At 34.8% G+C, this 13965-nt stretch overlaps 1 protein-coding gene across 28 annotated transcripts in view; it reads right to left on the reverse strand.

The window, feature by feature from the left end:
* LOC128870443 (twitchin) overlaps positions 1-7581 on the reverse strand; it is a 243403-nt gene extending 235822 nt beyond the window's left edge. For 26 of the 28 annotated variants that reach the window (XM_054113106.1, XM_054113098.1, XM_054113102.1 and 23 more), the window contains exons 1-2: positions 7469-7581; positions 4336-4941 (exon numbers count right to left, since the gene is read on the reverse strand). In XM_054113106.1, the coding sequence (XP_053969081.1) occupies positions 4336-4648 (313 nt within the window). In that variant the 5' untranslated portion in view covers positions 4649-4941; positions 7469-7581. Of the gene's footprint in view, positions 1-4335; positions 4942-6331; positions 6428-6492; positions 6659-7468 lie in introns of those variants that run through there. The other 2 variants (XM_054113077.1, XM_054113078.1) reach the window with 2 other exon arrangements.
* Between the last annotated feature and the right edge of the window lie 6384 nt (positions 7582-13965).

Below are 13965 nucleotides of genomic sequence, written 5' to 3' on the forward strand. Positions count from 1 at the left end.
ATTTCATACAGAGCCAATGGACTTATACAGAATTCACTGTAAGCACTGCACTGTTAAGAACTTCCTCGCTGTCGAGTTGGGCGAGGTGAAAAAGTCTTCGCGGTTTCACTTTATTTTTGACAATTCACACTATTCGTAGCCCGTGAGACTTTTCTATACATTACCGTTCTATGAGATCTGTGTCAGATTTACAACACTAACACAAAATATAAGGGAAATAATATTAATCTAAGCAATGTATATAAATTTAAATATGAATGATATATATACACTTACATATATATATACAAAAAAATCGATAAAATATAAATAATGTTATATAACAATAGTTATTGTTTTTATAAAAACGACAACCGAAATCCTATCAATATAAATACTTATAAGTGCATTCTGATATATGTATAAGTACAGTGTTAATTTTTAGTGGTTATTGTAAGTATGTATATATATTACAATTTTCAAATAAAATTAAAAAAATAGTATATGTACATATGTATGTTTGTCGGAGGCGTTTGGCCCAGCTTCGCCTCAAAATTATGCTTGGTAATTAGTGTTGGCGGCCGCCGTAGCCGAATGGGTTGGTGCGTGATTACCATTCGGAATTCACAGAGAGGTCGTTAGTTCGAATCTCGGTGAAAGCAAAATTAATAAAAACATTTTTCTAATAGCGGTCGCCCCTCGGCAGGAAATGGCAAACCTCCGAGTGTATTTCTGCCATGAAAAAGCTCCTCATTAAAATATCTGCCGTTCGGAGTAGGCTTGAAACTGTAGGTCCCTCCATTTGTGGAACAACATCAAGACTCACACCACAAATAGGAGGAGGAGCTCGGCCAAACACCTAACAGAAGTGTACGCGCCAATTATTTTTTTTTTGTTTTTAATTAGTGTTGGCCTCTAAATTGAGGAATCTACTCTTTTAGCTTTCAATCTTATTCATGGTAATAACTGGTCTCGAAGGTTTACCGATGGTGACCGTTAATAGAAAACTTGGTGTTTCTTTTCCGAGTTTCGGATTTGGACAATTGAAGCACTGCTCACCTGGGAGCAGCTGAAACAAAAAATTAGTTACACGTTTTTTTAAGCTTTCCTACATCGAAGAAAGAAATATGGCTAAAGAGATTTCGTTAAAATTCCTTCAAAGATAAATTCCTGTTGACGAAAAAAAAAAATATTTTTAATGTAGCCTTTCTTCTAAAAAAATATTGAATTCCATCGAGATTTTCCTTATCAAAGTTTGAGAACCCTTCAAAGGAGATTGCCGACAGTTCTGTTATAAGCTACATACAGGGTTCGATTGAAAAGTAATGAGCCTTATTTTTTTTAAGCAGTATTATTAAACCTTTTGGCTTATACAACTAATATTCTTCAAAATAGAACCCTTGAGCATGAATACACCGCTGGTAGCGGTTCTTTCACTGCAGGAAACATTTTTTAAACTCATCCGCTGGAATCGCGTTCAATTCGGCTGTCACAGTTTTTTGGATCGCCTCGATGGAGTCGAAACGCCTCCCTTCAGCTTTCTTTTCAGGCGCGGGAATAAGAAGAAGTCCGTAGGGGACAGGTCTGGGCTGTAGGGAGGGTGGGGAAGCCCCGGAACCCCCATCTTGGCCAATGCAGAGGTGCAGAGGAAGGCGGTGTGCGTCGGCGCATTGTCGTGATGAAGGGTCCAATTGTTGATGAGGTCGGGCCGAACCCGGGCGACGCGGTTTTTCAGCCGAAGGAGCACTTCTTTGTAAAATGCCGCGTTTACAGTGCTTCTTGGAGGCACAAACTCCTTGTGGACCCGGCTCACATCTTCGTCTGTTCGCGTCGTCGAAGACCTTCCACATCGCTGTTCGTCTTTGACGTCCTCCCGGCCTTCCTTGAACGACTTGAGCCACCGTTTTACCTAGGCACTGGACAAAGATTGGTCCCCGTAAGCCTCCTTGAGTAGCCCGGTACTCGTTTTGTTTAGCTTTACGCAAAATTTGATCGAGTAACGTTGCTCCAACGATCGTTGCAATTTTGCCACTGCAAAATCCTAACACACTTTTAAAACAGCTTTCAGGCGCGGAGCGATTTTGACTGCACCGCTGTTGCCAGCGAACTGGGACCGGATTCTAGTGGAAGGGGAAGGTCCAACGATCATTAATTTTCAATCAAACCCTGTAAGTCGAACGGCTATGAACCCAGGAATATTATTTTTAGCCACTGCTGGGTGGTTTTCTTATGGACTGGAGCGGAATCTTGTTGAAAGATCCAACTCTCACCATTGAAGAGAGTACTGCTCAACTGTTTCACTACGCCTTCTAAGACAGCGGCCTGGTACACTTTTTCGCAGAAATGAAGAGATGTAACGCCTTTACAAGACACTCCCTACCAAACCATTGCGGAGGTTGGATGATGACCACGCTGAACAACATTTTACGCGTCTTTAGAATTTTTAGCATAGATTTTGTCATTCTTCTTATCTTCAACAGTGAAAATTGTCTCATCTGTGAAAAGAATATTTTCATGGCCCTTAACCGCGTGCTACCGAAGAAGCTACTTGCATCTGTCGAGTCTAATTTTCTTCAAGCGCATTGTCAAAAGATGACCAGTTGAGTGACGGAAGGCTTTCATGTGGAGATCATCTCCAATTAGTCTTGACATGGATCTGGTCCATACATACATTCCCCTGAACATGATTTTCTGCTTTCTAAGGGGATTTCTGACAATTCTTTCTCGAACGGCTTTTATGGCTGCATTGGTTAGAACCACGCACGGACAACCACTTCTTTTTCTGTCTCTCACTTCAGACGTTTGGGAAAAACGATTGATCGAGCACTAATTAAACATTCTCGAAATATTAAGTTTTTTCGTACATCTCACTTGCACTTTTATCACACTTATGTAATGTAATCACTGCAATGCGATTCTCCTTAGCTCCCACTCCATTGTTAACAATCGAAATTTACCACAAAACTGCATACGAACAAAAGCAAAAATAACGGAACTTTTTTCTGCAAATTTGTTCTCGCCGTAGGCATTGGAAAACTTTTTACAGAATTTATGGCAAGACTGAGTTTATGAATCTGTTTCTAGTTGTATTTATTATAATATTTATAATATATTTTATATTATTTTATTCTATTCTATTTTATACTTACTCTTTAGAAAATATATAATAAAAAATTATAGAAATACTAAAATAACTAAACTTATACAAAACAAAAAAAAATAATAATACAAGTATATGATTAAAAATATCACCGTGTATTTTCTCTCTCCTACACTAAATGAAATAGCTTTATGAGACACTGACAAACAATTTTTTTTACTAAAATAATCAGAGATTTAATAATTTTACCTTGCTGCATAAGGGAAGAAAACAACCGTAAGAATGTGACATGTTGAAGGATTTATTTTAGCCTTTTAAGGTAGAAATTTCATAATTTTCAAAGGCGTAAAAGATATGTGGGACAAATCTAATATTAAACATATTTTTTTAATTGTTATTTTTTGTCAGTGGACTAGTATCGTGGCATCGAATTTACGAGTGACTGAAGGGCATTAAGGACGATTTTTACTCCTTCTTATTGACTAGCTTGCGTCCGCCTTTATAAATTTGCTTGCTAAGGTCCAAAGGTATTGCTACGGCAGCCAAAACCGCTCAGATCATAAAGGAGCCACGGAAGTTTCGGGAGTGTCACGCTTGTCGTAATTCATGAATATCTCTGCAATACATCTGACAACAATCAGTCCCATCGAGATTAAGTTTCTTTTGATCGCTAAAAATTATGGATTCATGATCCCAGAACTTATATTTATCGGCGAATTCGAGTCTAGCTGATTTGTGGGGGAGGTAAGCTTCGGTTCAGCTAGTCTGTTTTGATATTTTAAATTCGAGTCTTTACTCAAAATTTGCTGTATTATTTTCTTCGGAACCGTCTTATCTCTCTTTTACACCTGTCGTCAATCTAAAGCATCTGACCAGTTATTTTAATTTTTTAAAGAGTTGTGGATGATAATTTTATTTTTTATTTACTTTTAATGTCCTAAAAAGTTATTTTCCCCGCATGAAATTTATTTATTTGCTAATGGAAACTATTCTAGTTACCTTAAGGAATCTGTTAAATTGTAAAATGTGTTTAAAATATCACTCAATTACCACAACAAGAAATAAAATCTTAACGAAAGCACTTGTCCCTATAACCATCTCCTTTAAGTAACTCAAATTTTAAGCAACGCTCAAACGTAACGGGACTTGAAGCAAAGACTTGGAAGAAAAATTATTAAGATGGTTTGTCACATATAGCTATTTCGCTTAGAGTATCGATATAAAAATTAAATACTATAATAAGTATCGTTACTTACGTCTGAAATTTAAGTTGATTGATGCTGAAACCTCGCCTGATTTATTTTTGGCCTTAACTTTGTATAGTCCAGCATCCGTTTCAATAACATCATCGAGTTCTAAAATAACTATGAACTTGTTATCACCAATAGGTTGAGTTTTAAATTTAGTTCGATCATTTTCTGTGAGCAAATTGTCACTGCGAAACCACTCAATGTTCGGCTTAGGCAATGAGAGAAGTTGACATTCAAAGATTAACCGATTTCCATCATCTTCTTGACGAAGTTGTGGCTTCTTTACGAAGCTGGGAGCAAATTCTTCAGCAACTCCCATGCTGAGGGTTTAAAATAACACAAGCACCTTTGCAATTTAGTAGTTAATTCAAATCCATGTGCCTCTCAGAATGGTATGCAACAATATATAGAAGGTGTTTTTGGGAGATTCGTTTGTGAGTTTAGGTGTTTACTACTTCTTTCGTTAAATATTCTTTTCGAAATCTATATGGAGCTGGCAAAACAGTTCAGTCTGCTATATATGTAAATTCGCTTGGTTTTCACTAAAGATAATAATTAAGTTACTCCTAAAATATACGCTCTCTCACTCTGTGGTAAAGATGTTATCGTAGCCTGAAAAAAAAACAAATCTGAATATAAAGTTACGGCTTAATATAATTAATATTAATATACATACTTGTATATTGCATAATATTACATATATGCATGCTAACTAATGCATGTTGTAATAAAACTAAATTTAAATCATAATGGTAGTGCAAATATGAAGAGCAATTACCAATAAGAGTTGACTGAAATATCAGCTCTTTGGTTTAGGTTCTAAAATATTGATATTCTTAAGTTAGGATTGCCTCTTATCATGTGAATTTTTTTTTTCACTACGCAATTCGTAATCTGCAATTTTATTAATCCTTATCTGCAGAGCACTTGAGTAAATGATCTTAGTCTTTAACTTATGAAGGAAATGTTTTACATTTTTACGGCTTTGTATTATAATGGTTAGATATTTAAATGAACGAATCTAAACTAATTCCAAATATTTGAAAGAAAAAATATAACTCTTTTTGGTTGGCTCTGAAAAATTGGTAGTTTATTTCAATATTCTTTTTTATAAAAACACAAAATAGAGGTGCAGAACTATAAGGTAGATTTGACTAACGAAAAATCGCAATTTACGACAAAATGTATGCTTCCGAAGAAGAAACATATCAGTATTCCGGATACTGCTACTTCTAAGATAAGAAAAATATGTATACCATATGTAAATAGGCAAATCACATCTCTGGCAAATTATTCTCTGAAAAATTAGACAATTCATGTATTTTCGGTATCTTTCTGACATTTTACTATGCCAAGACTTAGCCTAACAGACCTTATAAATTGTGGAAATTTATTTCCAAAATAAGTGCCCACTAAAAGATGTTCAAAAATGTCAAACTGCGTTCAGTTGTACAATGACTTTGTGAGTAAGTAAAATTATATTTTTAGAGTTCTGTTTGAAAATCAACATCGGGCACAGCCTTCGTGATATGCGGTCTGAAATTAAGTTTCAAGTTAAAATGTTTTATACATGTCACTGAATTCATGCACTTTTGATGATAAATTGCTTTACCATTTTGTATAAGGATAAAAAATGTTTTTTTCACACACATGAAATGTTTGAAATGTGTCCGGACTCTGTTTTCTCTGTTAACTTAAAAAGGGCAGATTTGGACTCTTGACAACGCCCATGTTTATTCATTTTGGATATTACCTGCAGTTTTCTTTAACACTAAAAATTTCAATGCCGATCTCCCCTAATCGTTATAGTACATGTACGTAAATATATTGTATGTGTATGTGCATACATTCATTATTGATTTATGCACGCATACACATTTGAGGTATTGCTTTGACTTTTCCTCGAAATCATTTGTTGGTAAAAGTATATATACTTTATTCAAATAATATGTGAGGCACTTGCATATTATACATATCTATTATTACCGAAATATATGTTTACCTATTATTACCGTATATGATGGATATGATCACTTTGCACATATATATATTTTTTATCGAGTATTTGAATTATTTTCCTAAGCAATTTTCATACACATTTAAAACTTTTATCGTTGCTCCAATTGAGCAATGCATATTTTTAAGCTTTTACAAATGTCTTACCAAATCACGAACATTGGCACCAGTACTTTCGATCGTTTAAATAAATTTCGTAATAATATTCGGTTATCCCAATATACTTATTAACGTATTTTTTTTTGAATTTCAACTATTTCACTCGTTCAATTGTACGAATTGAAAAGTGGCACTAATGCATCGTCTATGTATTTGTATGTATGTACACCTATACCACAACGCTCTGAAACACAGGACTTCACATCCACACACATGTCACGTTTGAGTTAATATATTTCACATATTGGGTTTTCGCTACTGATTACTGCTCAAAGCTTTTAAGTTGATTTTCTTACTAATTTCGGTGGACTATTTTTATCTTTGAATGTAAATAAATCGTGCTACGCATTGCTCAGTCTGACTAAAAATACATTTTTTTTATAAAATATTCACTTACTATAACATGGGGAGTAAATTTTTCGGAGCATTTCTCATCGGAAAACGAGTTGTTTTAACATATATAAAATAGGTATATGCATATGTTATATAAATCTTAAATTTAAATTTATGGAAAACTTATGAGGAAAAACCACTCCACGAAAATAAAAATATTTTTTACATATTTCTATGTAAATACATACACATTTGTGTAAATATAATCTCCGCCCCCTACCCCGGAAAATTTATTTTTGTACGTACTCAAATTTCAAAGGAATAAAAAATAATATGCATTTATGTGAGTAAAAATTTAGTTTTCCAGTTTTGAATTATATATATATTGGCATTTTTCAAATATGACTATAAAACAAAAAAGAAGCACAATAAAAAATAAAAAATACAAATTTTCGCCTGCTAAAAAATCTCCACATATGTATATCGGCTTTCCCAGACTTTTATAGATTAATTAGATTTAATTTGCACTTTGCTTTATTTTATATTTATTTACTTTATTCTTAATTAATTTTATATTATTAAATTTTATTTTATTTTAATGCATTCAAATATTTCCTTTAAGCTTGCTTACTCAAAAAATTTGCATTCTTCTGCATGACAATTAATAATTTACTTAGAACTTTTGATTGAGCGATTACACGTTCCACGACATACTCTAGGCGTGAGTATCTATCGAACTGAATTCAACATAGAATAAAAATTAAAATAGAACATGAATGGACGAATGAAATTTGAGGTTGAAGAGAGAAAATTCTAATTAAAAACGTGAAACCAACAGTAACAAGCATTAGAGCAATATTTCAGCCATTTTAATAAATAATTTAATATAGATCTTGTGAAAATTAGAATGAAACAAATAAGAAATAAGTATTTTTTGGTTATTTACATTATAATGAATAGTTAAGTTTCAATAATGCCCCATATGCGTGTGTGTATTACTTCTGTTCAAAAAGTACCCAACATTTTATAATAAAAGAAAAACTGTTCTCCATTTTTCTATTTTATTATCTTCAAAGTAATCGTCATTGTAACCAATACACATATTCCAATGCTTCTGACCATCTTTAAGAATACACAAAGGCCGACTTAGAAATTGTTTTCAGATTCTTCTGCGAGTTTTCCTTTATGACATCAATTCTTTAACTGCTTTCATGGAAGTGGTAATTTGAGTCACTTGAATAGAAAAATCTTAAGCGAAGCTTGTGAAACGGTATTCAAGTTGTTTTTAGTCAAGTTACAGCGTGCAAGATGAGATGTGTGAGCCGGCGCATTACCAATATATTTTCGACAATGTCGGGCTGCTTGGGATGTCGCAAAGATTTGAGCACCGAAATATCGAAATTCGTTTTTTATTTACGTTTCGTTGTGTACTTACTGGTACCATCTTAGTACCTGCATATCAAGTACCAGCACAGAAGAAAATGACTTTGATACTAACTCAAACTCAGTTGGTTAAAATTATAAATTTCTGGTACTTTTTGAACATTAGGAGAAAAGAATATAGACTGAATGGCATTAATATTTTTAAAGCGTTTTTACCGAAAACTTTTATTTAAACAAATAATAATAATTATATCAATAAGTTAATCAGATATATATTCACGGTTGCTGTTTACAACCTCTTCCCACCTCTCGACCCATTTGTTGATGCCGTTTCGGCAAAAATCGGCTGGTCTGGTTTCAAACAAGTTCTTTAGGAGGTCCTTTATTATCAAAGTTAATGTCTTTCATATGGTTTGACAGTGAGCGGAAAGGATGGGAATCGGCCGGTGCCAGGGCCGGTCATTCACGTGGTGTAGCTGGGCATTCTTTTCGATTGTTCCCAATTCCCCATTGTTCCTAGCTTTCCCAGTCCCACCAAACACATATTATGATCTTCTTTGGATGAAGATCCGGCTGTTTATGACCGTGTGTTACTCGATGGTGGATGAGTGCTAAGAAGCAATTTGAAGGCGACTTTCTTTGTTTTTTTTCATTGAGCTCGTGCGGCATCCCGGCTCCTAATTTTTCGGTAAATCCCATTGATTGAAGGTGATTAAGATTTATTTTATCCGCCTCAAAACTAAAAATTAAATAACTCAAAAATACAATTATCACAGTTTTGTGGAGCAGAAAGAGTTTTATCGAATGAATTCTAACCCTCTGCCAAACAGCAAACAAATCGTTGTTAAATAAAATAAAAGAAAATATAAAAAACCTATGGACTTATTCCCCAACCCAATAGATGTTGATTGAACTAAATAAAAGGCATCATCGGCCAAACTAAGCTCTGTGGAATTTCACATGAGCCCATTGGTATATAAATAGCTAGACGCCTACTTGAAGCCGTACCTCCTAATTCCCAGACCCTGGTGAGACCTTAAGTAGAAAGAAGTCAGTTTACACTCAAATGGTAACTTCATTACAATATTACTCAGAATATATTTTACTAAAGTCGGAAGTTTTTACTATTTGCACCGTATAAAAATAATTCGCTCATTATCGGACCCATTTGATCTCCTTTCTAATTTATGCTAGTGGAAAGCAAAATTAAGTCGTTTTCAGTGTCAACGAAAGAAAATTTCTGAATCTAAAAGGCAAATTTGTATTCTGCTGAACAGATAAATTTGCAGGGAATAATTTGTCTGTGAATATCTATTATTTACTTGTCCAACTGTTTTCTTCCGTACTATTGAGTGGTTTTTAAAACTGTATGCATTCTTTGCGCGATGAATGTGGGTTAAATTAAAACAATCAATTAAATATATTACTTATTGAACTAAATAGTTTAACTTAGTTCTTCGCTGCAGCAGTATCTTAAGGGGGGAGCCTGGTTTATAAGGTCAAAAAAATCAATTTTTTTTTTTCGTTTTAAGCGATTCCTAATATATAATATTTCAGAATATTCACACAAAGTTACAGAGCCTAATTCTCAATATTTCCATAGATACAAAGCCAAAGGTAGGCGAGCGTTAGGTAGTTACGCTGTGACCGGACAGCTATAGTACAAACTTTATCTTCTTTTCTCGACTTTTCATTTTTATGATTTCTTTGAATTGGCGTACATGAATGAAAAAAAACTAATGAACCTTTTGAAATGAATCATAGCTTGTTCCCTTCAGTATTAAATTCTCTTCTAAAGGGTTTTTCAATTGGCGCGGGTCGATTTTGGCACGGCACTACGTGCCACACTGCAAACGCCATTTTATTCCATTTCAACATCTACCCGCCCTTATTGAAAAACCCTTTATTTGAACTAACAAAATAGATAAAAAAAAAATTTTCAAGATTTTTATACCAAGTTGAAGTGAATCTTTTTTTATAGAAAGGCATTTTTTTCTTTAAAACCTCCAAAAAGTTTAAATTTTGGAATTTCTCTCAGTTTTCTTAGTTCATCTAGAATAAAAAATCATGATAATTAGAAATCCATTTGAATTTTTTGGCTTAGATAATAATTACGAGCTGTATCTTGTACGCCAGTTGGAAACTCCAGCGTTGCAGCGCTCTACTAATTTTTATGTTAAACATTTTTTTCAACTTATTTTAACCAGTACAAAAATTGTTTATACTTTTTAAATGTTCATTAAAAGATAGAAAAAACTTTGCAGTGCTAAAATAATTTTTTCCTTAAAAAAAAAATCGCAAGGAGATGCAATTTTTAGACCTCTTAAACCAGGCTCCCCCCTTAATATTACTAGGCACGGTCACTCAGAGTTCTTTAAATCTAATTGATGAAATTTTCACTACATTTTTTCTATGGCTGTTACAATAATAAAACCTTTTAGAAATGCCCTTGAGCCAAAATATTTATAATATTATATTACATCCCGATCATTCTTCATCAGACATAACCTGTTTACTCCTAATTAAACTCGTAAGTTCCGAGCACAACTTCCGGGTTGTTACTATGTATGAATATGGATGCATATAAATATATAATATAAAAAATGTGTACTCTTTAGATCCATGATTTTCATTCTCCTATATTATCTAAAATTTAGCCCAAGGTATTCAAGCAGAATATAGAAAAATTAAACGGTGAAAACTGCAGTTAGTCAAAATGAAAAGTTTATTGGCGACATTGGGTTCTTGGCACGTGTTTGAAACATTATGTTGCAGCAGCACTGCCATAGAAACAGCTTGGACATCGAACGACCGGAAGGCCCTTACGACCATAACGCGTTTGTATTTTGGATTAAGTTTCTGACACGTATCGAAGCCGTGCAAGAAAAATAAACCTTTTTAAAAAGATTCAGCGTTCTCAGTTTTAACTTAACGTAAGTTATAATAGTCAAGTTAGCCATTTTTGTTCCATCCCGAAAAGTCTTAAGTATATTGACGTATCAATTCGTGACGACATACTGACATCAAGATTTCTGAAGAAAGAAACGACACGAGTGCAAGGTCAGTGAAGATAATCAGGTTGTAAAGGGTGGTTAAGTTTCAACGGCCGGTGTTGATTTTGAATTATTCATCCTTTAGCTCTTGAATTGTTGCTGGCTTATCGACGTACACCTTTTCTTTCAAATAACCGCAATGAAAGAAGGCCAACGGTGTCAAATCCCATGATCTTGGCGGCCAACTGACATCGCCTCGACGGGAGATTATTCGGCCATCAAATTTTTCGCGCAAAAGAGCCATTGTTTCGTTAGCTGTGTGACAAGTGGCACCGTCCTGTTGAAGCCACATATCGTCCACATCCATATCTTCCAATTCGGGCCATAAAAAGTTCGTTATCATCTCACGATAGCGAACACTATTCACAGTAACTGCCTTACCGGCCTCATTTTGGAAAAAATACGGCCCAATGATGCCGCCGGCCCATAAACCGCACCAAACAGTCACTCTTTGTGGGTGCATTAGTTTTTCAGCAATCACTAATTCGCCCAAATGCGGCATTTCTGCTTATTGACGAATCCACTGAGGTGAAAGTGTGCCTCATCACTGAAGATGATTTTCTTCACGAAGTGCCAGATATGCATTTTGATTTGAACGCCCGTTTTCATAATAAGCCTGAATAACTTTTACGTGTTGCTCGACTGTGTATCTTTCCATTGTTCAAATTGACTTAGGCTCAAATTGAAAAATGTTAAATGAAATGCAGAAAAAACTTGACGTTTAGGTTTGGTTCACATTTAACATCGGCCCTTGAAATTTAATCACCCTTTATATGCCGTAAACGATACGAAGGATAATTGGCGTACATCGATTAAATCGTGGAACAAACGCAATAAAAACAACATAAAGTGTGCAAGAATGATAGAATACATAATTGCGCCTTCCGAATGTGCTGTGACATTTCATATAAACAAAAAAACTTGTCAAACACAAGCAATTGCACATATACACACCTGACACGGCGTCATCGGCCAAAGAAAACTGCATTCGGAATTTTTTTTTAATTCGTGATTTCGCAATTTAACACGCGACACATAATTTTATTTGTTTGTTTACTTTAAAAATCACAAATCTAAACATCCCCATAATACTAAGCCATTCAATGGATATTTTCAAACAAGTAACTTTTCTTCCTCTTTTTAATTTAAAGTGATGACGTCATCTCTTGTCAAAAGCGCGAAAAATAAAGTAGCGGCTTTCGGAAAGCGCCACCTTCAGTATTTTATACGCCCAATGCTGCTCGAGTGGCTTACATACCACAACAACAGCTGATTTTAGATAGTGGAGCATTCTTCATACATACAGCATGCTCAGAGGTTAATATTAGCATCAGGGGAAAGTATTGTAGCGAAGGGGATAGGTAATATGAAAGTCAAATCAGTTGAAGCGGACATTATGCTATCTGATATACTCCTTGTGTCTAGAAATGGAAACTTCGTAAAATTCACAGCGAATAAAGCGTTCGCTTACACGAAACATGGTGTTTTAATTTTTGCAGCTGATAAAAGCTGTGGTATATTTTTTAGCGAATTTTTAACGAAGAATATGCATAAATGCATGGAGGTTCTGCAGCGGCACCCGTAGCAGAATGAGTTGGTGCGTGACTACCATTCGGAATTCAGAGAGAACGCAGGTTCGAATCTCGGTGAAAGACTAAAATGAAGAATACGTTTTTTCTTATAGCGTTCGCCCCTCGGCAGGCAATGGCAAGCCTCCGAGTGTAATTCTGCCATGAAAAAGCTCCTCATAAAAAAATATCTGGCGTTCGGAGTCAGCTTGAAACTGTAGGTCCCTCTATTTGTAGAACAACATCAAGACGCACATCACAAATAGAAGAAGGAGCTCGGCCAAACACCCTAAACAGGGTGTACGCCTAACTCGACAGCGGGGAAGTTCTTAACAGAGCAGTTTTCAGTGGCTCTTCTTCTGTATGGAATTACAACGAGGCATCGCCTTATCATATTTATATGAAATAATTAGGGAGTAAAAATATCCGAAAAATCGCATTTCGGCCTAACAAATTCTAAAACAGGTTTCTTTTGCATATGCATTTACATATTTGTACGTGCGCAAACACACTTGATGCCCTAGACTATGTATGTCCATATTTGTATACTAAACTTCCATGTATGTACATATAACCGCACAAACAAGGTACTTTATTCCTCTAAATGCTAATGTCGTCCAAAGCTAAAATTCTATGTCTAGCAACTACAAGAACAAAATACATTCATAGGCGCAGCCGTAGCGGCCATGATTCTGGTTCCATGGCGCTGAACAGCATCAAATATTGTACAGCACAACGAAAAAAAATTCATTGATAAGTTCGAGCTCATATTTCTATGAGCAAAGTACTTTCAATCATAAAACGAGTAGCCCATATGCCAATTTTTCTCAACGATGACAAAAATTTACTTCTAAGATTCAAGAAATCAAATCCAAATAGTCAATACTGGAATATTTCTTACAGAAATATTTGCCAATATTTGTTGAATCGTGAATTTTTGGTATGCCGAATGGTCGCGGCCCCGTATGGATGTTTACACCCATATATTTATGTAAATATATCTTCTAAAGGGTGATTTTTTAGCTTTTATCTTTTCAAACAGTCGTTTAAACAGCTAACGCACGTTTCGTGTTTTGTTTCACTGTCACACATCTAATTTAACAATGAATCGTCTTATAAACGAA

The sequence above is a fragment of the Anastrepha ludens genome, chromosome X, assembly GCF_028408465.1.
Source record: "Anastrepha ludens isolate Willacy chromosome X, idAnaLude1.1, whole genome shotgun sequence".
In the NCBI taxonomy this organism is placed as follows: Eukaryota; Metazoa; Arthropoda; class Insecta; order Diptera; family Tephritidae; genus Anastrepha; species Anastrepha ludens.